Genomic DNA, 26,906 nt, shown 5'->3' with positions numbered 1-26,906 from the left:
ATTTGAAATGCATTTCTTCTGTGTATTTGAAAGTATATTTGGCTGGTTTTTGATCTCATAAACAATATTCGGGATTCTGTTTTTCTGCAGAGTCGGGAACGATGACAGCTTAATACACACTTGGAAATTCCTGTCGCAGTCAACAGACTCCTTACATAAAATCAGCCGGGTGAATGAATCCATGGAGTCACTGGTTGACGAAGGTAAGAGATTCCCGTGGCATTTATAGGAAAAGGAAGGCTCAGTGCTGCTTCCAGAAACAGAAAATCCATTCTGGCATTTCAGCAAGTGTTTTTCCTTTCTAACGGACAATTAATATGCATTCACTTTAATCTTAGGATATTAATACAATAAACTAAAACAAAGCCCACATAGTAATTTCTTTAACCTGTTGAATTGTGAGAAAACATTTAGAAGGTTTCAGTTACAGTTGAGTTACTTGGAATTTAGCTCAAGGACCAACATTTCATCTTGCGTTCTGTCCATTCCTACAGCCACAGATTTTTCACTCTTTTCACCTATTTCATGCTGATTTCTTGGGTATTGTATTTTTCCCAGAGGGAGGAAGGAAAAAAACTTATTGCTTGGTTTTGTGGGTTTGAGAGTGAAGTAATTTCTGAAGTTTAAATTTTTTTTATATGGTGCTTTTTAGGATATAATCAGTATGTTTTTACATCTTAGCCAATATTTGCCTGAAGAGAACAGAATGGTCTTAATTTATTAAGGGGATGCTCATGGTGACAAGAGAAAATTTCCCAGTTCCTGCACAAATGAGCAATCTTTCTTAAAGATACGTGTGTGTGTATAATTTATGTAGTGTTTACTGCATCAGTTCTGGCCTTCTAAGTTTGAAAACACAGACTTCACAACGCTCTGATTCAGTGACATAAACGAAGGAGGACAAAATGGGTGTTTTGATATTTTATTTGTCTGAGATGATGTTGCATTGCACATAAAGAATCCATTCTATTTTATCTCAGCTAGAATTTGGTCTGTGTGAAAACGGTGAACTAGTTTTGGGCAACTAGTAAATAACCTTTAAAAGTGCTTCACATAACCTGGTCCTTACGTCGCATAATTCCATTTTTGTATGAGAAAAGGAGAACGTGTGTGATGTCTGTGGTATGACAGAGAAAGCCTAAACCTAAATGAATAGACAGGAATCTCAAAGGAGACAAGTTACCCACATCTTAATGGCGCCTACATTGGTTTGTGAAGGTGCGGACATGAATGAAGGACAGCTGATGGGAGACCTGGAATTAGATTCCAAGCAGCTGGAGGCAGAGTCCTGGAGCCAGGTGGTGGACAGCAAGTTCCTACAGCAGCAAAACAAAGATGTTGTCAAACGGCAAGATGTCATTTACGGTGAGAAACCTGCATCTTCATTTTTCACGCGTTGTAGATGGCTTCTTGAGATGGGTGCGTGGATTTGGGAAGCTTCAGGCCAGCGAATAGGAGCATTGACTTGGTTTCCTCAGAAAGCAAAGTTTAATTCTTGAAGTTCTTAGAAATGTAATGTATTCAGTGAAAGCTTGCTTTCTGCATTTCACATATCCAGAAACCGTTAAAATAAAATAAAATAAAATATTTTGAGATTTTGACCTTGTTCTCATCCCATACAGAGCTAATGCAGACAGAAATGCATCATGTCCGCACCCTGAAGATCATGAACGATGTATACAGTGCAGGGATGTTAAAGGAACTGCAGTATGATCAACAAGTCGTGGACAAGATCTTTCCCTGCCTGGAAAACCTGCTGCACATCCACAGTCACTTCTTCCAGCGGATTTTGGAAAGGAAGAAGGAGTCACTGGCAGACAAAAGTGAAAAGAACTTTGTTATCAAGAGGATAGGTGACATCCTAGTGAATCAAGTAAGAGCTGGAAAATGCTTGCACTTCTCAGAGCACAGCTGGAGACCAGGCATTCTCCCCTCTTATTTGTGCCTGTTAGATGATCACAGCTGATGGCACCTTTACTCTTCACACATGTAAAAATCTCTTTGTGATACACTTTTTGCACTTTCAAAGGAAGTTCTAATGATGAAAACTAGTTTAGTTTATTTTGTGGGAAAGAGAAGCATTCCCTGACAGGCACAGAACAGTTTGGCCATAGCCTGGATGGCAGGAAATAGACCACAGCAAAATATGCCCAGTGTATTTCTTGGCTGAGTTACTGACCTGTTATTTAACTTTGGGTGGGTCATTTTCTTTATCTGTGCTTTCTCCCTTCTTCTGTCTGTCTGTCTTGACTTTTTTTTGTTGTTGGCTTTTAAGCCCCATGAATAAAATCCCAAATTTTGCAGTAAGAGTGCGCTTAGTGAAGTCCCAATCTCAGCTCTTTACTTTCTAGAGTTATGCTTGCTTGATTTAGGACTTGCTTTGGACTAATTTGGTTTCAGGCTCTTTTTAGAGACTGGCAGGCACTGCTGGGATATCACACCGGGAGCTCAGTGCAAATTGCACCTTTGTGTCTCATGTCTTGCAGTTCTCTGGTGAGAGTGCTGAGCGAATGAAAAAAACATATGGCAAATTCTGCGGGCATCACAATGAAGCAGTAAATAACTTCAAAGATCTGTACTCAAAGGACAAGCGGTTTCAAGCATTTGTCAAGGTAGGACCTGGTAGAACAGACAGAGCTGATGGAAGAAGTATGTCCTTTCTGCTGTCTGGTGATACTGAAATTTTCACCTTTGTTCCTTAGAAAAAAATGAGCAGTTCCCTGGTGAGGCGTCTTGGGATTTCTGAATGTATCTTGTTGGTAACACAGCGAATCACAAAGTACCCGGTCCTTTTACAAAGGATACTGCAGTACACCAAAGGTAAGGGTCAGTTCCTCTATTCTAAGCGTGTATTTGTTCCTCCACAGTAAATTTATTGGATCCTTTTCACTTTTCTTAGACGAGGCCAACTAATGCACACCACACCACAGTAGTCTCACACCACTGCAGTGAGATAACTCAGTTTCATATCTCCATGTAGGATTAGTTATTCGGGTACCTTGATTTAGTTATTATAAGTCTGTCTATAGCTAATGATGGAGCAACATGCTTGGACTCCAGAGTTTCCCAGCTTGATTTGTTTTTGGTAAAGGCTAAAATATGTGGTTAATTTGTGCATTTCACCTATACTGTCTCCTATACAAAGTATATTGGAATAGCCCCCAACCTCAACTGCATATGTGAAAGGTTTTGTGAAAGTCTCCTTAAGGGGGAAAAATGCAGCCTGTCTCATAAAAGTATTAAAAACTTATAATGGGGGAATTTGGGAGGGAGACGAGGAAGGAAGTAAAATCAGTCCACAAGGATGAAGTGAAATCAAGGTGTTTCTCTTTCTGTTCAAAGAAAATGAGGTGGAACATGAAGACTTGACTCAGTCATTAAACCTCGTTAAAGATGTGATTGCTGCAGTCAATAGCAAAGTCAGCAATTATGAAAAGAAAATGCGCCTTGGTGAGATTTACAACCGAACGGATAGCAAGTCCATCATGAGGATGAAGAGTGGCCAGATGTTTGCAAGAGAGGACTTGAGGCATCGGAAGCTCATCCGAGATGGGCCCGTTTCACTAAGAAACGCAGCTGGCCGGTTAAAAGGTAAGACTATCCTGTCTTCTGCCAGGGGGAGGATACAGCTCACCCTCTCTGGATGGAGGATTAGTCCTGAGATTGGTGTCTCCAGCCTTGATTTATTCTTCTGCTTTGAGAGACTTTGACAGGAGCTTTCCCTGTTCTGCACACTTGCTTCCCATCACAGCATTTCTGACTCCTCATGTTGTTTCTGGGGTGATTGATAGCTGTTTCTCCTCCTGGTTGACTGCTGAAGCCTTGGCTTTTGGTGACACTGCGGTGTGTCAGCCAAGGAGCAGAGTTGCTGGGGGATCCTTTGGGCCAGGAGGACATGGGCCCAGAGCAGTGGGTGAGATCTCCACGCCACGGTGCGCATGTGCAGCAGTTCTAGGAAGCACATTCGCTGCATCCAGCCCCAAACCTGAGCTTCCCAGCAGCTCTGCCCACCAGCAGCGCTGCCTCCCCTTTGCTCTGAGGTCTGCAGTACGGCTGCCCAGGCCCAGCATTGCCATCCCAGTTTCCCTGGAACTCGAGAGAGGTGTCCCAGGCGTTTGGTGCTCTTGAACCTCTTGAGCCGCTGACGCAAACTGTTCAGGAGAGGCTCTGGTGTCCCTGCAGCTGCCTCTTGTTTGGTCAGTGTTTCCTGTAATTTGCTTTTTGTTTGTTACCAGGTGGAAATGGTTTTTCTAAGATGCTGTGCTCTGCTGAGCACTGAAGTTCTCTACTGAATTAAACACTAAATCGCCCAAGGAAGCCTTCAGCTGGGAGCACGGTAGCAGTAAGAGCAGTTGGGGCTGTTTCTCAGGCTTGGCAGGAAGGCTGAGCTTTCCTTCTCTCACTCCAGCATCGGCTGATTAAACCACGGTACTTGGGCATGAATGGGGACAAGTAGCCTGGTGCTGTGCTGTGCAGAGGCAGTGATACCACGAAATTCCACATCAAGTAGGATTTATCTTGTTGTTGTGGAAACAGGAAGTTTATGGATGGTTTCTAGGCACCCAAGATGACTATTGACTTTAGGTGGTGGATGAAGCAAGTTATGCTGCTGTTGTGAAATCTTGTGATAAGTACAGACTGCATTTGCATTTCCAAGTCATAGAAATGCACAAACATACCTCTGCCTGTATTGCAAGCTCCCAGCAAGGTCAGGTCCCCCAGAAAAGCTGCAGAGTTCAGTGTGGGAGTAGCTGGTTCATACATTCATGCTGTTTTTCAGGATTTGAAACATGGAGCACAGAGAAGTATAGGAAAAACTTTTCTTAGAGGGTTTTAGCACTCTTGCAAAGTGCACAGATGATAGAGAAGTAGAGTCAAATGCTGGCTTCTGCAAATCTCCCAGAGCTTTGAGTTCATTTTGTAGCTTTGATTAAAGTTTGGTGGTTCTTTTATCTGGAACGGATCCTGTCTTCCCAAAGCAGAATGGAAGGAATTACCCACGGGATGATTTAACTTTTTTTTGGTTTGCTTCCTCTCTGTCACAAGATTTCCCAAGTACATTACACAAAAACTCTTTGTACTGAGGGCTCTGGGTGGGGCATTGTACTTGGTAGTTGCTGTGCAACTTTATGATATGTCATTAGGAGACTTGGAAGGCTGTCTGTGTACTCTGGGAAGAGGCTGTATTCTGATTTAAAATCCTCTGTTGGCCTGATGTTGTGCTTCCTTCTCCCGTGAAAGAAAGCCAGGTCCTGCAGGCTCCCCTTGGAGTCTGCAAGAGTTGTGTTGGTCTGTGAGCTGAATTAGTGGTGGCTCCTGAAGTCAGTATGTCCTGGGAAAGAAACTGCAACTGACAAACGTTGTTATTGCACGATAATTTACACTCCACAAACCACTCATCAAGAGAACCCATAAAACCCAAAACTTCCTGTGCAGATATTTTACTTGAGGGCTACAGTATTGAGAAAGCAGCACTTCTATTCAATAAGTGTCCCTAGCTTTCATTGTTATGCCCATGTCCTACCTGTTAGAAAGCATGTGGCTGGAGAGGAGCACCCCTGCTCTGACAGATAAGAGAAAATCCAGCATGTTTCCCAAGTGCTGTTCTGTTCTGCTTAACGCAAAGTTAGTTCAGAACTAACCTGACCCAGCGTCTCCAGGAGCTGCCTCTGCTCCTACTGCTAATGGGGAGGTTGACCCTGCTTCCAGGATTTGCAAAGGCAGCCTTACTGCTCCCCAGCACCGGTGTTATTCAAATAAATCTGTTTTGTGGTGGGTTGCATGGTTATATTGCACTGGTGTGCATTTTCTTTTGCAGAAGTCCAGGCTGTTCTCCTCTCTGACATGCTCATATTCCTTCAGGAGAAGGACCAGAAGTATGTCTTTGCCTCACTGGTAAGGCTTCAACCTTTTTCTCCTCCTTCTTTTTCTATATGAGAGACCCTTGATGTGTGTTGTGCAGCCAAGCCAGACGTCTCCTGCGTAACAACTTAATTTTCTTGCTTAGAACATTTTTGGTTGCTGAGCAGACTCTTGTTCTTTTTGATAGGAAAACAGGTCTTCATGCCCCACCTCCCCTTTCTGCAGTGCCTGGCACAGCTGATAATTGGCCCCGAAAACCTGCCTGTCACTTGATACACTTAACTCCTTTTCAGTTTGTGCAAATTGAAGCAGTGATTGGAGTGGGAGGGGGCAATGGGATAATGCAAACATTGTAAAAATGAATCTTAGCAGAAGGAAATGTCCTAATACATCGTGAGCTGCTGTGGGGGTGGGGGGGTGAAATGCCACTGCAGTAAATTCAACAGAACAGCTTGAAAATAAATGTCAGAGGAATATATTTGTAACGCACAAGACCAAAAACATTAGCTTTTGAAGGCAGGCCTCATAAAAGGGCTAGGCACACTGACCTGCTAAACCAAACCTGGGACCTAATTGAGTCTGTTGGCGCTGTACCTCGCAGGCATGGTCTAGACTGGCTAAACCTTGTGACCTTTCCACTCTTTGAACATTTTGAAAGCTGATAATTTGTTATTCCTGTTCCACCAGCCATCTGCACAGAGTCAGTGCCCTGCAGAGGGGAAGCTGGTTTGCACACAGGTCCTGCTAGCGAACCACTACCAGATCCCCCCAGTTGTAGCATCCTGTAAAATGCACAAAGGGGGTGACTCATATGCAGATGATACAGCAGCACAGGGATGTTTTAACCGAGCAGGCTGATTACTCAGAGACCATAGCTCGCAATGAACGTCATCTTACACACAAGTCTTCTCCATCACAGGAGTCAGCTGTGAGCTTCTGAGAACAGCAGGGGTTTTGTGGGCTTTGAAAGCAAGATGTTACTCCCTCCTAGGGAGAGATGGTGAAGATAATGTGTTTGAAGCAGGGGCTATCAAGCTGCACTTAGTTTAAGGAGCTGTGATATTAGTGAGGAGAGGGCGTGGGCAGGAGGAGAGGAGATCAAAGGTCTGCCAGAGTTAGAGCAAAATATGGCAGAGCTTGCAAAACCACAAAGTCAACTGTAAATTAATTCTTTGTTGAAATGGAACAAGGTTAAATTGCTTTTCCTACAGAACCAGAGGAAAGCAGGCTATTTTCTGTTCTTTAACCCCATTTAAATGATTTATTTTTTATTAGGCAATAGATTCAAAAAATCTTTACAACCTGAGAGAGGTAGCAGTACAGTTATTGGGGCCTTTTTAATGCTAGTTTGCATCTGGGAACTAGTAGAGTTCACCTTCCTGACCTGTTTCTTTCCATCCAAAGGACCAGAAATCCACCGTGATCTCTCTAAAGAAGTTGATCGTACGAGAAGTGGCTCATGAAGAGAAGGGCTTGTTCCTGATCAGTATGGGGGTAAAAGATCCCGAAATGGTGGAAGTCCATGCCAGCTCCAAAGAAGAGCGTAACGGCTGGATGCAGATCATTCAAGACACAATGAACACAATGTAAGCTCCAAAGCTGTTCCCGCAATGCACGTGATGGACACGATCATGTTCTGGTAGTAATTAAGATATGTCTCTTGTCCAGGGATAAAGATGAAGATGAAGGAGTCCCTTGTGAGTCTGAGTTTGAAAAGAAAGTGTGGGACGCAAAAGTGAGAGGACTGAAAGGTAAAATCCTGGCTGGGACAGATCTGGGGAGTGATTTTTGAAAATTTTACAGGAATTGTGTTAGGTTTTGTGATTTAACTATGACTTTTTTTCAAAGGAGTGAGCAACCTGCATCCAGTAAATGATTGCAATCCTTGCTTGCACCTCATCGTGTTTTGCATTATTATTTTTCTGAGCCTGCTGGGTGCCGTCACTCTGCAGGGTTGCACAGAGCATGGCTGTATCATCAGGTTCCACTAGATGGAGCCAATATCTCAGGAATCTCTCAGTTTCCTTGCCGAAGCTTTTGTTTTCTGTCTTCATCTCTGTTTTCTCTTCACCCCCACAGAACAACTTCAGCAGAAGGATAAGCAGATCCTCCTCTTGCTGGAGGAGAAGACTAAGATCTTCCAGGACATGGCAGACAGTTCTGTGCAGGAGGACATGCCAGGCTCCAGGCTGCTCTTCAGAGCCAACACAGAAGAGGCACCAAAAGGAGAGTCCATTATGAAAACTGCATTAAATGAGGGTGAGCAAGTCAGGGCGACATGGTAATTACACTAACCAACTAACCCATCGTGAGTGAAACCATCTTCAAGCACCAATTTTTCAGGGGAAGTCTTCTCTTTGTCAGAATAACAGAATAGATAAGGAGATATTGCTATTCATGGTATTGTCTCCCATATTGGTGGCTGTTGAAAGAGGGCTGAAAAGAAGGCAGTACAGAGAACAACTGTGCATCTCATCTGCACCGGGGTCAGGAACACTGCAGGGTTTATCCCTGGCTGAAATTTGAACTGTCCCGGTTTTTGCTGTGCTTCAGTCCCAGCAAGGTGTGAGATGGGGGCTTGGATTCCAGCAGATGCTTGTGCCTGCAAGGGACAAGCAGATCTGTTGACAAAGGCGAGGGTAGATGGAAACTCAGGCAACTTTCTGGTGTGACTTTTGGAAAGGCTAAAAATTAAGTACTGTTGTCAGAGCACAACAGAGTTGCCTGGAGGAAAAAAGGAAGGTGTAAGCCTGTGTAGAGCTTCAGGAGTTGGATTTAATGGTCAGACAGACTTGGTTTTAGCAGGGGGAATGCATACTGTTTATATCATTGTCATAGTAACGTAGTTCCTTAGCACAGCAAGGTGTGTGAATTTCTGACCTGAGCCCAGACAGGGATGAAAATAGCTCAGAAGCCTGAGGTGGTCTTTAACGGAGATATCCTTTTTATCAGTTGAACTCCTGCAAGACTTGGTGAACAGGAACCTGGGCACTGCCCTCGGGCAGCAGGTCAGCAGCGCTGCCATGGAACAAGAAGGAGGAGTTGGCCCAGTCTCTCTCCCTAGAAGGGCAGAAACTTTTGGAGGATTTGACAGTCATCAGATGAATGCCTCCAAGTGTGAGTAGTGGCATATGTGCACATCAGCATTTGTTAATAATACATGTCATCCTATCCTCTTGAGGATATTGCTGAATCAAGCACCTTCTCCCCTGGCTCTGCTCTCTGTGCATTTGTGTTCCGCATACAACTGCATGTGTTATTCCTGCAATTAAGTCTCTCCCAAAGAGATGTGTGAATATTTATTTCAGCGGCATAGTTGGCTGCTTCCCAATGCTCTCTTTCTTTGACCTAGTCATCAGAAACCTCCCTGTCTTCAAATTCCTTTCTCTGTGGTCTCACTCATACTCCCCATACAGCCAGTTTTGCTGCGCTGGTGTCTGTCTCAGCATTGGGATTGTTGGACCTCGTCTGACCTTCTGCATTAAAGGGGCAGTGTTAGCTCCAGACAGTCAGACATGAGAAGTATGTAGAGGTTTTCCCAGCTCTATTGGAAAGCTGCAAAGCTCTCCACAGGCCTTGTCATCATAATGACAAATATATTCACACTGGAGGGGTTTGTTTAGGGTTGTGCCTCTTTCTCTGTTGCAGTGATGAAGGCTATTCATTGTTAAGCTCTAGGTTTTCTGTAGAAACGTCCTCTTTTGAATTAGATTGTAATTCAATAGTTGTAGGGTCTTGGGAGAATTTGGGCAAAGAATGCAGGGCCTGTTTGTTCAGCTGGAGGCTGGGAGGCATGAAACCTGGCTTTCGTCTCCAGTTCTTCTGTTCATAACCTGTGCAACCTTGGGCAAGGCTTATAACCTCTACTCCCCTTCGTTCTCCCCTCTAGCAAAGCAGAAGGGAGGTGTTTCCTCCTGCAAAGAGGTGGAAGGTCCGAGGACGTGGTGCAGGAGAGAAGGTCTGTTAGGAGGACTTAACGGTCAGCCTTTAATAGCAAAGCTTGCCTGGGGGTGGTGGGAGGAGATGGCCTTCACACTAGGTATGGTGTCCTACAGATTGCTGCAGATACAGATGCATGTAAAGTTGTTTATTGTTAAAAGAGTGGCAGTAGGGAGGTTACCAGAGCAGGTGTGGGTTTTTGCCATGGGCTGCATTTCAGCTGGCAACGGCAGTGCAAGAGTCTTGGCAAGAGCCAGAGGACCGAGTTGCTGAGCAATTCCCTCACCGCCACAAGCGGAAGGGCAGCGCAAGTGGAGGGTTGTGGCTCTGGTGGCCTCACCACTCTCTTCAGTTCTGCTGGGGAGCACTGATATGAGCCATCCAGGGGCGAGATAGAAAGAGAAGTCCAGTATCCCTTTAAGATACAGGTTTCTGATAGCTAAGGGTGAATTGTTAGCATAAAATTACACATGGAATTGCACAGCAGTATCTGACTCAGCTGTAAATTCCGTTTAGACAAGAGAGGCATTGAAACTATACCTGGAATAATACACCTGAAGATGATCCTGGTATTTTTCTCCATTGGCTCTTATTTTGTCTTATGTCTTCTCAGCAAGTATTCTTTGGTAGTAGACAGCAGTGCAGGGGCTAGACAGACCACCAGTTAATAGGAGCGTGTCAAATGTATCAGCACATTGTCTGAAACCAAAGCCAATCCTAATCTGAATTCATATTCACTTTTTCTGGTGGTCCAGACATGTTCTGTATACGTAGGGAGCAAATGCATTTAGTTAAAGTGTTGAGAGCTCTGTGTCACTTTTTATGAAACATCCTAGCTTCCCGTATTAAATTTCTCAGACATTAGCAAGATCATCTATGATTTAAAATGTTTAATAACCAGTGTCAATGCTGGCTTCCTCCTTTAGGTGGAGCGAAAGATGAAGGCGATGATGCTCAGGACCTTCGGAGAACAGAGTCGGACAGCATTTTAAAGAAGGTATCGCCTGTTTTATCTGTCTGTTGCCACTGAGTTCAGATTTCAAGAGACTGGCAATTCTAGTATTAAGAAATGCCTGAATTCCTTGACAATTGAGTGCATCCTAGTAAGTTAAAAATAAAACAAAATTAGAAGTAACAGCCAAAAACCACTTTGCTGTAACTGAAATCCTGACTTGAAAACCATTGTAAATCAGTTGTATTCCTTTGTGGCACAGGTTATCTGCCATCTGTCTGCAGATCAGCTAAAGCATGTGTTTAATTATGCATCGTTATTGAAATGATAAGGTCAACTAGAAGCTTGCACCTATTCTTGCTGTGGATCGATCCATCATATAACTACAAAATGATACCTAATTAACATTTTATTTTATATGATTCTAACTTGTCTAAAAAACATGCATGGGTTCTCCCAGAATGGAAGATGGAGGAGAAGTTTAATGTATCTGTCATTAGTTCAGCTTCAGAACACATTTGGTGTGATTTCTCATTTGTCCTCATATTAAATCTGTGATCTTTTCATAGGGTGGAAATGCTAATCTGATGTTCATGTTGAAAAGGAATAACGAGGTAAGAATTGATTCCGTTGCTCAGCTGTTTCCTTCACTTAAGTGGCAAATGAATTTATCTCAATAGGTGATAATGTAGAAGAAAATACATTTCATTTGCTGAAGCGCATGTAGACTTTTAAATACATTAAGCTGAACCCACTGTGTCATTTATTTGTTTAACCTTGGATGTTCAGGCAGGGAATTCACTGATTGTCATCTGCTTGCCAGCAGGATGATATGTGCTGATTATAGGCAGCATGGGTTAATTACCACTAGGATGCACAGGGCTGTATTTATTGTGCATCTGCAGACAGAGGGAGTTTAATTTTATGTTGCAGGTGCAGTGAATTGGGGCAATTAGATTTCTATTCTCCCTTTGATACACATTCATAACTCCCAATTAGCATTAATGGCAGAATGAGAAGCAGTTCCCTTAATACTGGCTATCACACCACTATTGCAAATACAGCAGTGGTTTTTCTCCTTGAAAGTAATTGTAGAATATGGAAGATTCAAAGATTTTTTTCTAGCTAGGCTAAAAATATATTTAGAGATAAGGCATTGCTCCAAAGTAGGTTGCCCGGTATTGATGCACGATGTGTTCACATTTACCTGTATTTTCAGAGAGCCTGCATGAACACACCTGCTGTACTTATGTGCCTGCTGAATTGCAGTTTTCTGTCTAAGGACAGTGGGACTTGCGTGGATCAGCTTGGGGTGGAAGAGTACAAATAGTTCACATTCATTTTAAGCTTTCTTCTTCTTTTGCCCCTTTAAGTTTTCTCCCTGAAATTTTTAGGTGAACGGCTGAGTTTCATCCCAATTGCTCTGCTTGTTCTTGAGCAAACTGGTGCTGTGGGAAATGGTTCACAGAGACAGCCTGGGAGTTCCCATGAGGTCTGTGTTGTTCAGTGCTTCTGTAAACATTGCCTTCCCTGCCGCACTGACAGCAAGGAAAGTGAGGAAGACAATGCCAGGCATGTCTGAGATGTCCCAGGGATGTATTTGTGTACTGGGGAATGACACAGTCGTTGCAAGTCAAGGGTGAGAAAAACGAGGGTGTAGAGGGTTGACCATACAGCTTGTCAGACCAGTGGGTCACAGTGGAAAAGGAGGGTGCTTTACATGCACCCGGGCACACAGTGAGATCTAATAGCAACGCTTTTGTTTTCTTGCAGCAGGTCCTCCAAACCATTACCAGCCTCCATAAGCTGCTCAGTGCTTTGCAGGTAGGCTTGGCCATTCATCCCGCTTTTGCACACTGCTTGCCCGAACTGCGCACCCCACCAGTCAGTAACAGCCACTCGCGCTTCACATGCATCTCCCCTTCCCCTTTGCCTGTCACATCCCTGCGGCTGGCTTGCAGGCAGCGTGCTGGCAGGTCATAGGAACGAGCTGCTGCCTAAGTGAACTGGTGCTTGCCTGAATTTGCGAAGCTGCTGAGGAGATGCTCTGCCAGCACCCTCCGGTTGCTCGGCTGCAAGGCAGCAGTGCTGAGCTGTGAATTTGGTGGGAGAAGAAAGGGTTTGATACAGCATCTTGAGGTTTTCAGGCATGGAGCCTCTCTCTGTGGAGCGGATGCTGCAGTCATTTGTGTCCCCTCTCTCCTAGGGTGTCGTGCTGCAGCAGGACACCTACATCGAGGACCAGAAGCTGGCTCTGAGTGAGAGAGCTCTGACCCGAGGCTTCTTTCGGCCAACCTCGCTGCTGGAGCAAGAGAAGCAGCGCAACCTGGAGAAGCAGCGCCAGGAGTTGGCCAACCTGAAGAAGCAGCAGACACAGCACCAGGAGGAGAGGAGGAGGAGAGAGAAGGAGTGGGAAGTGCGGGAAAAAGAGCTGGCAGAGCAGGAGGCTCAGCTGGCCCAGCGAGAGGAGCAGGTCCAGAGAGGGTGGCAGGATCTCGAGCGGGAGCGAGAGGAGCTGCAGGTGAAGAAGGCCTCCTACCAGCTTGACCTGGAGAGGCTTCGTGCGGCGCAGAAGCAGCTGGAGAGGGAGAAGTTACAGTTCAAGCAAGACATGGAGCGATTAGCTCAAATGCGGCAGGAGCCTGACCACAACCAGGTAAATTACACCAACAGCTGGGTTCCTGGGGAAGCCGTGCCCTGCAGGTTGCTCGTGGCTGGCTCCTTGGCCACTGGCATGCCAGCAGTGTTACGCTGACACCAGCCCAGCTCCAGACATGCAGGGCTTGGTATTTAAAAGTGGCTCTTTCCTTGCACGTGATGTGCAGGGCTGCGTTTCTTTCACCTCCAGAGCTGCCCAGGCATTGCCATTGTTGATGCAACACGGTGTGTTCAGGATGCCAGGCCAGTACTGAATAGTAGGTGGTTACAATACCCACTTTTCTGTGCCATGTGTTGGTGGACAGCAGAGCAGATGTGGCTGGCTTGCAGAGAAGATGCCCCAGGCAATCCCAGGAGATGGATATTGCCTTTGACGTTGGCTTTCAACCCATGGGGCTGAGCTCTGGGGAGCAGACAGGCAGCTGAGACGTCCTTTTCAGAAAGAGCTTGAGCACTGTGGGTTACCTACACCCTCCCGCTGTCACAAAAGCCACTTGCAAGGCTGATAACTGAAGGGGAAGGCTGTTTGTATGCTTATATCCATCTGCAAAAGCATTCTCGGTATCTAGAAAAGAGGGAGGCATTGTACCTGTCCTAAAGAGACAGGGCACCTGCAGTCTGGTCATGTCTCAGTGAGCAAAAATCCCCAGCTCTGCTGCACGAGGCTTCTGCTGTCTGACTACCCACAACCAGCTAGAAAAGGCCACACGCAGATCCTGCTCTGTGAATTTTTCAGCAAGCTGGGGTTTATTTTTTTATAACTGCATGGCAGTCTGGCTGAGGAGAACAAGCATCTGTTGGCAAAACATCAGCTGAATTTGATCCTTAAGCCTGTTTTTGATGGATTGATTGTTTGTAACTCACAAGTTCTGAATGTAATTTGCTTAGAGCTGTAGCAAAATTAGTTTTTAAATATTGGATTGCAGAATGGAAATGATTTGGGGTGCCTGAATGGACTAATTGCGGAGCTCAGCAGTGAGCTCTGAAAAGCAAATCATCAGAGGAGGGCTTGGTCCTTCCCACCCTGGTTCCTGAGCAGGACAGAAGTTTTCCAAGCACCCAGTGAAGCTGTTCCAGCATCGAGCACATGTAGACACGCAAGGGGATCAGATGCTGTGGGAGAGGCTGAGAGGTAAAATAACTGCGAGGCCTGGGGGATTGGGAGAAGTCAGCACCTTTTGGAGGCGAGTATCTTACTGGCATTTCTGAGCTATTAATAGAGGGTTCGGTGAGGCTTTGAGCTGTTGTTTTGATCTTCCCTTTGAATGTGCAGACTCAATTACATCCTGAGACAGCCGTTAGGAAAAAAAAAAAAAAAAAAAAAGAAAAAATCAGGAAAAATATTTTTGCTTTCATCTTTCACTTGGGAAGGCTTCCTTTGACACATGCCGCTCTGGTGCCGTGCGCTGGCATTCCCCTGCCAGAGAGGCACGCTTCTCCTTGGCCTCCTGCCACCGTCTGTGTGCGCAAATCATGCAGGGTGAGTCTCGTTGTCGAGATCTTAGGGAATATTTGCCCTTGGCTTGTTGATACATCACATAGTACATGTACGAACTAAAGATACTGGGGCCTTATTCTTTATATTCCTCATTTCTTCATCTCAGAGAGGGCTTTTTCCCTCAGTGCATGGCCTGAGTGAGAACCACATTTTAGCCGGTGAATGGGCTGAATGTTCACAAGAGCAACCTCAGGTCTGGACACACTTTTCCTATTTAGGTTCTCTGCTGGCTTCTTTCATGCTCCAGTAAAACACTTTTTTGTTTTCCTTTATAGGTTTCAAATCTGCATGAGAAACTCTCAAGAGTCCCCTCCCAGTCCAGTGTCGATGACTCCTCCAAGCAGAAGAGCCCTTCCCTTCCTAAACAAGGGCACTTTGATGCAGAACTGTCTGTCTCCCCTAAAAGGAACAGTCTTTCAAGGACACACAAAGAGAAAAGCACTTTCCATTTGCTTAGCACAACAAACCAGACTAACAAGGTGGCTGAGGAACAGCCCCAGATGCCTACTCGCCTCTTCAGTTTAGCCAAACCAAAAGAGAAGAAGGAAAAGAAGAAAAAGGGCAGGGGACATCGCTCCCAACAGTCTGGTGAGTGTCAGGGGAGGTCATAGGCGTTTTTTCAGATTTGGTGAGCTGGCTTTTCGCTCCAATCAGCAAACTTGTGGAAGCCATGAAATCTAGCCTTGAATGTGGATGGTAACACTTGATGGATGGAGAAGAAAGATCATCTGTGATAAGTGGAGTTCCCAGATTGAAGTGATTTTCTTTGCGGGCTTTTTTGCCTGCAGTCCCTGGGATTGTCAGAGGCACACACTCTGCTCCTCGCTCCTTTCCTTCCCTGTCCCATCCTGAGCAGCCTCCACAGGCTGGTTTCTTCCTGTATTTTCAGCTTGCTCTGCTTTGAGAAAGAAAATGTCCTGCCTCAGTGTATGTGCTTTCAGGAGCTGCTGCTGGGATACTCCTGGCTGTTGCAGCCCCTGTGGCATTGCTGTCTGTATTAATTCTGTTGTAGTTTGGAAGGGATACTCGCAATCCTTCTGATGGCCTCTCCTTTCCCTTAGAGCTGATCTATCTTGTCTCTTAATCTGAAAACAAAGAAAAACAGGATTTTCTCTGGTAGTTTTGGATCCCCTTAGGTCTCAGTTCTGCACCTCAAACCTCTGAAACACATGAAACTTGATCTCATGCCCTCAGATGACCGGCTTTGTCGGTATTAACTCACTGATGTTTACCAACTTGTGTATAGGAAAGCTCAGCAATTATGAGATGTAATTTCATGGAAGTTCATCATGGAACTGGACATCTTTTAAGGTGGCCGGTGGGCCTGGAAGACAAAGGGGTGTCCATGCACACAGAGTCCTGCTCTGCCTGCTGTATTCCCGTATTCCCATAGTGATTCCCACCTGTTTTTTTGTGCTGCAGATTCTCACTCGTCAGAAGCACCTCCAGAGGGTGAGGAGATCTTCTGCTGAGCACGGACGGTTCCATCGGTCACTCGGCATTGGTACAGTGGACATCTCCCTGCCCGCTCCACAGCTCACTGCTGGTGCCTGCATCTGACGAGCATCTGGAGGTTTTATTTAAAACATGTTATGAAGTCTGTTAAGTGGTGGGAAAGGGCCTCTCTCCTGTGGTTTTGGGTGAATTCTCACCGCGGAGGCTGACTGCACGGCAAACAGTACCGTGTCTCTGTGCAAACCTTGGGTTAAATGGATCGGGATAGATGTTTTCTGTCTCTTCTTACTGCTAAAGAATGAGAGAACGTAGCCTTAAGGGGTCTGTGCCTTCAGATTCCCCTTTTCTGGGGAACCTAACCAAAACTAAACATTTAGCAAAAGATGAGGACTCTACAAATGGTGCGTACACACTGGCATATATAGATATACTGTATATATACATATATGTATGTATGTATCCACTGGGATATGCTTACAGTCTGTACAGCTAAGCTTAGCTCAGCGCATGGGGATAGGTGATACCTGGTGACTTTCAGGGAGCACATAGATATTAAATATCTTGCCCTTACTGCTCCAGTTGTAACACCGTTGACTTGCACACCTGTTTTGTGCTCATGGTATGTGGACTGTTTGGTCTCAGAAAGGTACCTTACACTAGGAAGCAGTAACAGCGTTCAAAACAAAATTTCAGAGAGGAAAAAAAAATCCAAAAGATTCCCATGGGACAGAGGATTTAAATGTCAAACTGTTTCCAGGATCAAGCAGAATTTATTTAGGTATATTTAAAACAAAGCAGAAAAGAGAAATTTGGTAGGCTTGTAAGACAATCCCAGGGACTCAGAACATTTTTTTACACAATCTCTTTGAGCTCCATCTCAGTCTTCCCGTCCCCTAAGTAAAGTTGTTTGGTTTTGTTTTTTGGGGTTTCTTTTTGCCAGAGCACAGTTCTCCAGTTGCATTTGACATCCCTGATGACTTACTGGAGAGATGGCTGAAAAATCTGATTTTAGGGACCTTTGTTCTGTTAATTGTATTTTTCTTCCACCTCTTACTGTGTTACTGTTGGGCTTCTGTTTCTCTGGATTTTGTCAGCTTCCTTTGCTCATTTCCAGGGCAGAATGAGCCAACAGTGATTTCAGAGCATTTCAGCGAGATGTCAGGGGATGAACGCAGTGAGCAGAGCAAACTCCACAGAGGCGGCTCCTAGTCCCTCTGCACTTATTAACTGTTTCTGGGGAGAAAATACATTCTCATGGACAAAAACACTGTGTGGCAGGTCTGTTTCCATCACTGTGGGCCGCAGGGTGAAGGAGTCCATGTGTCCCCATGTTGCCATCAACACAAACGGAAGGTCTGTGCTGACTGCGAGGTGTTTGTACAGCTGTCGAATAGACGGACGTGAAGAGAAATGTAGGAAGCCAAACTTTCTTCCAAAATTATTGTTCTTCCAAACCCTGTCAGGGGAATTGCCTGAGAAGGTTTGTAAATGGTTATGAGATGCTATCAGCTTCAAAATAGCTCAAGGGTTTGCTCAGAGTTTGAAACTGTCAAGGGCATTTCCTCTCCAACTAGTTTTTCTTTTTTTTAAAAAAAAAGTGTTTATCTTCTTGCACTTTTGTATGATTTCAGCTTCTCCTGAGGTAGTAACCTGCAGCAGTTTTCAGAGCTTGGTGCTGATGAGTATCAGCAGCATTGATGGTGAGATGGGTGCTTAGGCTGGTCTGTCTTGGTCAGTGCAGGAATCCTGAACTGCCTGCTTGCTTTTGAAGCTCTCTAAACTATCAGGACTCAAAAAAAAAAAAAAGACAAAAAAGGAAGAAAGGAAAAAGGGTTGAGATTTATTTTTATTTTACTGGTTTTAAATATTATTTGGTGCTTGTTCTTAATTGCAAGCAGGGCTTGCAAAAAATATTTATCTTTCTGTTTATTTGAAAGAGTTCTTTTTTTAAAAGAAGTTTACTTGGGTTTATTTTTTTATTTTTTACTTTTTATTTTGCTTTCATTTGGGTGTTTGAGGGCTGGTTTGTGGGTTTTTCTTTCTTTTTTGTTTGTTTGTTTTCTTAGCAAGAGATCGGTAAACCAAATGTTCTTATCTGCCCGGTTCCTACAAAACCAGGGTTTGGGCAGTGCTGCTTTGCAGCCTATGCCATGCCCAGAGTTATACTATTTCAAGTGAGAGCTTTCTTGAAGGCAGTGCATCTTTGGGCCAAAAAAAAATCTGGAAAAAGAAGCAGTGACTTCAGACATGACTGCTACTATCAGTTAGTTTCCTTGTAAAAATATTTTTGTTTAGATTTTCTCTCATCTCTTGGAGACAAAGGAAAAAGCAAAACATGGAGCATCTTGCAGTGACGTGAGAGTCTGGTTGCTTGTCCAGAGAGATCTCTTTTCCTAAACCTGAAAGGAGCTGGAGGAGGCATGTGCTGGTAGTGTGATCTTTTTCATGAGAAAAACACCAATTTCACCAAATGGCTTCTACCCTGCTATTTGTACATATGCAAAAATGAATGTGCCAAGCTGAAATGTTGGGAAACCAAAGCGGTGCATGGCTCATTTACTGTTGTGTAAACAGAGATCAGGTCCACAGTATTTCTGAAAGTTCCCTCGGTCTGTAATAGCCTTTGCCAGAGTGAGCTTTTCTTTTTATCCCTTACGTTTTTCCCAGTCCCAACATCCTGAATTCACAGCATGGGAATGTCCCATGGCTCCAAGAAGGGCATTGTAAGGGAGATGTATGACCCAGAGCAGCAGGGCTGAGCCTCTTCTGCCTGGCTTGGCCATCTCTTCTGACCTTTGCAAATCAAAAAGTGCATTCAGTGCCCGAAGTGAAAACAGTATAATATTTACTCAGTGATCTCCTAAGGTCCCCGTGGTTCCTTGTCAAAGAAACCACAGACATGAGTCAGAAATACACCTACCAGAAATATTGCGTATCAAAGCTGTTTGTGTCTTAAATTCTGGTGGACAGACCTTTGTCCCTGGAGGATGTATGTTACTGTATGATTCACTTTTTTGGAATGAAGCCTTTACTCCCACACTGCTTCCTCCTTCTTTCACCTTTAGGAAGGTGAGGGCTTGTTTTTATCTCTTTTTCCCTCTTGGGTTTTCTTTGGAAAGGCTTGGCATATGTTCCCAGAGTCAGATGCCCACTCTGATCCCTGCAGGTTGCCTAGGGTTGTCTGCTAGATTACAGTCCCAGCTTTACATCACCAAAGCTTTTCCTCTTCCCGGACCTAGAATTGCGTTTGCTCCAGTTCCACGCCTGGCATCCATCCTGCAGTTGTTGAAAGGATGTTGTTTCTTCAGCCCAGCCTGATGCTGTATCTAATTCCCAGAGCTGGTCCTTTGATCCAACTTGGAGCACCCAAACCAGCCCATTTTGCATTGGGATCTTGCAACACAGAACAGGTTCAAAAATGTCTGTGCAAAATCCAAATACCTGGAGCGAGAAGAGGACTCTGCAAGGGCTCTTGGAGCTGTTTTTGCTAGTGTTTCATGGAGGGGAAAAAAATCAGACTTTCTTTTCTAAGGCTTTTCTTTGCCTATTCTTTATCACTGCCCAACAGAAGGGGTTTCAATGACCAGGGAAGTGGGAGCACGGGCTCAGATGGAGTAAAAAAGTAGTCAGTATTAGCTGGGGGTGCCAAAACACCCCGGCGATAGAGAGCAGCTCTAGCAAATGGTGTCAGACTTGGTGGAGTTGTGTGGGGTTGGCCTTAGCTTCTTTTAAATGATCATCTCAACATGTAACTTGATATCAGTTTGATGCCATAAAGCACTTTAAATGGAACTGGTCTTGTCCCTTTTCATCTTGGTTACGTGGAGACAATCAGCTTTGCCACTGCTTCCCCCTCCTCATCCCAGCAAAGTTTGAGCTGCAATTAGGCATATTTCTGGTTTGGTTTGTTTTTACCCCGAGAGGACTAGAGAGAGCCAAGCTTTTTGTATTCTTTTTAGACCAAAGTGGGTGTGAATCTGACTACAGTCACACCGCAGACAGGGTGAGTGGCAGGACCAGAGAACTGCCTTCTGATGGCTCACGTCTGTCCCCCAGGAGAAGCCCATGCCAGTGTCAACATCCCGTTCCTTGCAGCGGGGAAGCAGTCCCACCAGTGGTTGGTCCTTCACCTCCTTTTCTTTGGAGAAACCCAGAGCAAAGGAGGTGGGGAGGGATGCACCAAGTAAGTGCAGTGAGGCCCTTTCCATGCACTAACTTACTGTCCAGGCCACTGGGACACCTCCCAGGTGCCATCCCTGGGCCAGTAGCTCTCACCACCGCTGAGGGTGGACTCCTCATTCTTGAAGTTTGACCACAGCTGAGAAGCATAGTAATGCCATTTGTGGATTTCTACTGCCTTTTGAAGGCACGAGCATCCATAGAGTCTCATCATCTTTGCACCTTCCTTGAGGCACTAGGGTATCTCACAGCTGTTGCTGAAACACCCAAATCCAGTCCTTCCAAATGCCACCGAGTCAGAAGAGGTTCATCAGGTGCCAAATCCCGAGGAAGCTGCCTAGAATATCTGTGGCACGGGGCAAGGGAGGACTGGGCAGGGGGCACAAGAGAGTATCTGCTAAAATCCCACAAAACATTCCTTGTTAACCAGAACTCTGGAAATTATTCTGCCTGCTGGCCAGGTTTGGGAATTTAACATAATTTAAGGCACCCTTTTAAATAAAAAAAAAGCCTCCCCTGCTGCTCATAACTCTCGCTTCATTTGTCAGAAGGGGCAGCAATCAATGATTAGTTCTCGATCCGGTGATGCAGCTAAGTTTTAAAGGTAGGCGAGCTGAACTGGCTTAATCTCCTACACCTCGTGCTCTTGAGTGATGGGAAGCGTAATGCTGGTTCCCTTCCCACCTGCATCTTCAGGGCTCGGTGCTCTTTTTTTCCACACGCATTTCACTGACACTGATGCTTTGCCCAAATATATTCAGCTTCCGTTGCTTGGGGGAGGGGGAACAGGATAACAATCACTGCTTTGCATACAGCTATAAGATTTGTATGTATTTAAGCTGTTTATAGGTATCCATCCTTTCCCTGCTCTAAAGTATTTTACTATTTTCTTTAAGGATATTAAACACTGACTCTAAGAAAAAAAAAAAATCTATGTCCAGTTCAGTTCGTCTATGGTTAAAGTTTAGCCTGGTGTTTGTTTTGTACTAATACGGAATGCACTTGAGTAATTTCCAGAGCGTTGAGGAGGTGTATTATAATAACCTGATATACCTCTGCTTTTGGTTTGTTTCTTAAAAACGAATAAATAAAAATGCTTTGCATTTTCATGTTGAACCCATTAAAAAAAAAAAAAAGTTGTAAAAAAAAAAAGTTGGAAAAAAGAATTTTTAAAAAAGAGGGTAAAACCTAATTGCTGTATGTTAATTTGTAATTATGTAAAAAGTGAGCAGGTTATTGACTGTAAAATTCTCCAGTTTTTCTGTAACTTGCCAGAAACCATTAGGTTTTGTAACAAGCTTTTATTTATCTTCCTTTTTAGTTATCAGCATCAACCTCTTGTAAAGTCATTTTTCCTCTAAATAAATTTGATTTTAAGTCTGAGTTTTCTGCCCAGTTTATTTCCACACCTTTGGTATTTCTTCTGTTGACTTTGTTGCACTGAGGCTCAATGAATAGACATAACCCTGACCTGTAATCATATGTTTCCATTACTTTTGTCATCTGGATTCCAGTCTGCACCCACTGGGCTCTTTAATTTATTTTCCTTCTCTTAGAAGGTTCGCGTTTTGCTGAAGGGCATATGGCCATAATGATATCCAGCTCTTTGGGGTTTGTTCCCCCTTTGCACACGAGGCTTTTCATCTTTTTACGAGGAGGGGAAGTGTCACAGCTGTTATCTCAGCCACTTCAGCCCCACAGGCTGACACAAATGGCAGCCTGGTGGCTGCATGAGCTGTCTCATGGGGTTTCTGTAACCCGCCAAAATAGCTCTGTGTCTTTGGCAAATCCTGGACATGGGGGTTTTTATCTCATTTGGCCAGGGGAAAGAGAGGTGCTACATCCCATCGCAGGGATGGGGAGAGAAAGAGGGTGTTTGCATGCACGATGCGGTGTGCTTCACCTGTTTCCACATCCCCTGCAAGAGAAGGATCAGCAGAAACGCCATAGCCAGCATCTGGGTCATTCCTCTTGCCTGGAGATATGAAGGTAAGTCATGTTCCCAATGCCTGCAGACATCGGTGCAGGCAGGAGAGGGTGCCAGCAGCACAGCGCCCGAGCAGAGCTTGCTCAGAGCAGTGAGGAGCTGGCACAGAGACACACAACAGCTGGAGTTTCTCCACCATCATTTTCTTTTACCTGTAGATGCAAACATAGCTGTACCGCTATGAGACTTGAGCATCTTCTCCCTGGGCAGGAGGAGCAGGGAGATCTGCAGCCTTCATCCTCTCTGTATTGATTTTGAGGCAGAGGAATTGTTCCATTTCCATCTTACTATTTCACTTCTCCTCAGGGGTATGATAGGGAAGGAGAGGGGATGCTTGAGGAGAATCAGATGTATTGATCAAATCATTGAGGTCATTGACACAAACACTACCTGGCGGTTTTGGGTTGTTTCTTAGCAGGTGTTGGGAAATGCCATCCCACCCTGCTGTGCCCCGTTAGCCAGCAGTGCGCTGCACGTATTTTTCCACCCCTCTCAGGTCTCTGTTGCATGTGCTGTTCTAAAAACCTGAATCATGTCAACGAACTCAAACCTACGCCCTGTCACGCAGCACTTGCTTTGAGACGGGCAGCTCCCTGGGTGTGAGACAGGAGATGAAAGAGCTGGTTTATCTCGACGGCTGCTCAGTAGTCCTCATTTTATTTGCATTCCCATTCGTCCCAGCTCACCTATTTACTGAAGGGTATAAAAGCTTTTGCCGAACCGTCAGCTCCTGTGTAAGGTGTTTGAAGAGCATGTTTTCCCATGTCCTCTCTTGGCTCTGCTGCCTGGATGCCCAACACACACACCGCTGGGTTACCCCAAGCTGCTATGAAACTATGAAACAAGGGCTACTTCTGCTGCTGGAATACAAGATGCTGCTGCTGGCAGTGCCAGTTTTCCAGGATGCTGAGATAAAATGGGCATTGATCATGGGAAGAAGAAGAGCATATTTACTGATAACAAGTCCTGTGTAGAAAAAGTAAATTCTTGCTGGGTAGAGGCCAGTGTGCAGAGCAAATAGGGCAATGTGACCTTCTCTGGTCCTGCACAGCACACACCAAACCACCCCTGTTTCCACAGGCCGGAGGGGAGCCTGGGCATGCAACGCAAGTTGCCTTTGGCAGAGGAGGAAATGAAGGACCCCACCTCTCCAGGCCACCTCCACGTGGCAATTTGAATATCCAAAACCAGCTTTACACAATTTTGTCTGCAGTCCGTGCTCTGAGCCGTTATGACATGGCTGAGATGATGAAATGAAAGTTCTCCCCAGACGACACGGATCAATTATTCTAGATGATCCCCAAGTGTCTGGTGTGTTTCTGAGCATCCCGAGTTTCTTGTCCAGCCCTGTTTTCTCCTTATCATTGAAGGGGTAGAGCAAAAGTTCCCTGTGCGGCCGTGTGGTGACTCATCTGGACGTGGTTGGATTTTCACTGGCACCTTCACCTAAAAGGGGTCATAAAGGGCCCTTATGCTTGGATGGGATCCTAAAAGGCACATTGACAGGCACAGGAGCAGCTCTTCAGAATGACAGGTTAGTGGCACCTTTATCATTTGCCTTATCTGTGTTTCCCCTTTCCTGCCTTTGCTGGGTTCAGTCCCAGCGCTGGCTCCAGGGTGAGAAACTGGAGGTCTGGGAGGACACAGGTGTGAGCTGGGCTGGGGCTTGCAGACAGGCTGCTCATTCATGAAGGTTTTATTAAGAGAAGAAAAGGCAGAACACTAATTAGTTCAGTGAGTGAGTGAGATGTCTTGTGATCAGATACGAGGTGAACAGTAAAGGAATGACTTGCTTACCTTTGCCATAGAAGGCACCTGGCGTTTGTTAATTAGTTAGAGGGATGTTAAACACTGCAACATGTTGATTTGTTTGGGTTAGAAGATGTTTAAATTAAGGAGAAAACAATATTTGATACTAGCAACTGATACAAAGCTTGTATGTGTGCACCCCCAGCCCTTACAGGGATGGGCAGACGCAGTGAGTGTCCCTCGTGTCCCCACAAAAACTGTCCCCACACCTCTTGAAGTACACCCCAAACAAGGCTTTGCCGCAGAGCCAGCTCTCCTGCTCTCTGCTACAGGGTTGCTCGGGGGAGGATGCTGCAGGTTTGGGACCAGGTCCCCCCACCCCACAGCCTGTATAACCCTGTCCCGCTCTCCTGCACCCTGGCGCTCCTTTTGCATGTCGACAACTTGTTCAATGGGGCTATAAAGAGCAATCTGCACTCTTGGCTGGGGGACATCCTGGTGCCTCATCCAGGCACCCCCAGCGGGATGGAGCTAAAGTTTGTTTTCTCAGGGCTGAGCCCCAGGAGTGTCCCTGAGGGGGCTTATTTAAGTCCTTTTACTCTCTCTTCTCTTTATGGTCTGTCCCTTACACAGATGTAGTTCAGCTGGCAGTTCCCAATACCCCCTGACCTCTTGATGCAGCCTGGCGTCTCTCCCTTCGGCACTCAGCGTCTCCAGACGCTCGCTCTTTCCCCTTCCACTAAAGAGCTGCTTCTCACCAGCCACATCTTTCCAGTGAGCCTAATTAGACAGGAGCCTAATTAGAGCCAAGCAGGAGTGGTGAGTCATTAGCAGAGAGCCCTGTGGGAAGCCCGGGAGTAGTTTTAAGCCCGGCGGGCGGTAGCGTGGGCAGAGGAGAAGGCCGGGAGGCAATGGGCGCTCCGCTGGGTGCAGAGAAGCAGCCGTCAGAGGGAAGCAGCTCCTGCTTGCGTGTGCGTGTGTAATTCCTCCAGACAGTGACCCAGAAATGGAGTGATGGGTGTTTCCCAGCCTCCCTGCACCTGCCAGGGAGCCAAACAGCAACACGCCGCAAGCCCCGGTGCCGCTGGTCTCGCGTCAGGGCAGGGGATGTCTGTCTGTCCTACCCAGCCAGCGAAGTTAGAAACCAAAACAGCTTTTCCTGGTGGCCCTTAAGCCTCTTTTTCCTCCTAGTTTTGTTTCTACTCATTGCTTTTAATACACAGCTATCCCCCACGATGGGACAGAGACAGTGTCCTGGGACAGGTTACCTGCTGGGATGAAAAAAGAGAGTAAGGGGAGCAGAAAAGGGCAGAATTGCAATGTTTTCTCTGGACAGAGCGGCAGGACAAGGGTTAGGTGTGATGCTTGGACTGAGATGGGACTTTCTATCAGTGATTAAATCCTGTCCTGGGTAAAGTGCCTTCAGCTCCTTAATGAGCACAAGTTGTGCCATCCTGAAAGGGTCCTGGACCATTCCTCGGAGGGAAGGCTTCCTAGGAGAGCTGGAACTGAAAAACCACAAATTATTATATTCCTGAGCTCTGTGGTCCCTTGGGGATGTCAGGAAGAATGAAAGGACACATGGGCTAGCCAGGATCAGCCCTCTTGAACCCTTCCCCCATCTTCATTTGGCGTGGGGGCACACAAATACAGAGGGGTCCTTGTCTACGGCGTCTGTGAGACGCAGCCATCAGTGGTGCAGCGTGCGCTGGGGAAGTGAGATATCCAGGGGCTGACAGCGTGAAAGCCAGGCTTTCTTCCCCCTAATTGGATTTGTTATTCAGCCGAGAAACACTGAATGGCTTGGGTGGGCTCCGAGCTTGAGATTTCAGCGAGGAAGTCGGGACGCCGTGGTAAAGTAGGTCACACTGCTGCAAACAGGGTTGATGGTTTTGCACAACGGTCGATGATGTTAAATAAGGAGGTGGTGAAATGGAAAGAAAAGGGAGATTGTAAGGAGGAAAGGAAAAAATGAGCTCAGCCTCCACTATTCACTCCCACCAGGAGTCCCCAGCACAGGGTCCCATCTCAGCCGCCCCAGAACTGCTCCCTGTACCCGGAGGGCACTGGGCTCCTGTTCTGCACTGGAGCAAGAGGGGCTGGGCCCAGTTTAAATTTCCAGTTGGTTGTGGGGAGCTGGGGGCAATGGTTTCTCCTGCTCCTGGAAGCTTAACTTCATTCACGAGCAGCGATTCCTACGGAGGCAGTTAGTGAGCCTGGGGCCGCTTCAAAAACTGAAGTACGTTGGGTTTATCCCAAGGGAGAAGGTGTGTGGGAAATAGGAAAACAATTAGACATGGGACATATCACAGGGAGCACGTGCAGTGCTGGGTCATTAATTAACATGCAGGAAGAGATGACAAGCCAAGGACAGGAGTCTTCAGTGCTTTGTATAGACATGGATGAATATGAAAGCATGTTGGATGGCTGGAAAAAACACTCCTCCACTCCAGTTATGTGTTTAAAATGCCAGAGCCAGCCTCTGGATAGATGTGGGGCTTCCTCAGACACCGGAGGTATTAAATCACCAGCTACTCTGCTTTTAATTGACTCTAGTGACAAAGAGAGAGTGAGCTCAGATGATCATTCCCCGTTGGGCTTCAATAGTGTTGTTTCAAGGGCAGCTG

The 26,906-nt window shown here is 45.7% G+C and overlaps 1 protein-coding gene across 26 annotated transcripts in view; it reads left to right on the top strand.

Annotated features, from left to right (window-relative positions):
- Positions 1-21,926, top strand: part of AKAP13 (A-kinase anchoring protein 13) — a 213,662-nt gene extending 191,736 nt beyond the window's left edge. For 18 of the 26 annotated variants that reach the window (XM_065076603.1, XM_065076593.1, XM_065076589.1 and 15 more), the window contains 18 exons: positions 91-203; positions 1,219-1,365; positions 1,623-1,873; positions 2,487-2,612; positions 2,703-2,820; positions 3,343-3,591; positions 5,819-5,895; positions 7,267-7,448; positions 7,531-7,613; positions 7,942-8,121; positions 8,815-8,979; positions 9,752-9,820; positions 10,728-10,798; positions 11,323-11,367; positions 12,527-12,577; positions 12,960-13,409; positions 15,185-15,497; positions 16,332-21,926. In XM_065076603.1, the coding sequence (XP_064932675.1) occupies positions 91-203; positions 1,219-1,365; positions 1,623-1,873; positions 2,487-2,612; positions 2,703-2,820; positions 3,343-3,591; positions 5,819-5,895; positions 7,267-7,448; positions 7,531-7,613; positions 7,942-8,121; positions 8,815-8,979; positions 9,752-9,820; positions 10,728-10,798; positions 11,323-11,367; positions 12,527-12,577; positions 12,960-13,409; positions 15,185-15,497; positions 16,332-16,381 (2,740 nt within the window). In that variant the 3' untranslated portion in view covers positions 16,382-21,926. The remainder of the gene's footprint in view (positions 1-90; positions 204-1,218; positions 1,366-1,622; positions 1,874-2,486; positions 2,613-2,702; positions 2,821-3,342; positions 3,592-5,818; positions 5,896-7,266; positions 7,449-7,530; positions 7,614-7,941; positions 8,122-8,814; positions 8,980-9,751; positions 9,821-10,727; positions 10,799-11,322; positions 11,368-12,526; positions 12,578-12,959; positions 13,410-15,184; positions 15,498-16,331) is intronic. The other 8 variants (XM_065076597.1, XM_065076615.1, XM_021289872.2 and 5 more) reach the window with 5 other exon arrangements.
- The last annotated feature ends 4,980 nt before the right edge of the window (positions 21,927-26,906 follow it).

Source organism: Columba livia, chromosome 11 (assembly GCF_036013475.1).
Source record: "Columba livia isolate bColLiv1 breed racing homer chromosome 11, bColLiv1.pat.W.v2, whole genome shotgun sequence".
Lineage (NCBI taxonomy): Eukaryota > Metazoa > Chordata > Aves > Columbiformes > Columbidae > Columba > Columba livia.
Note: the sequence above shows the minus strand (reverse complement) of the source record. Positions and strands in the feature narration are given on the sequence as shown.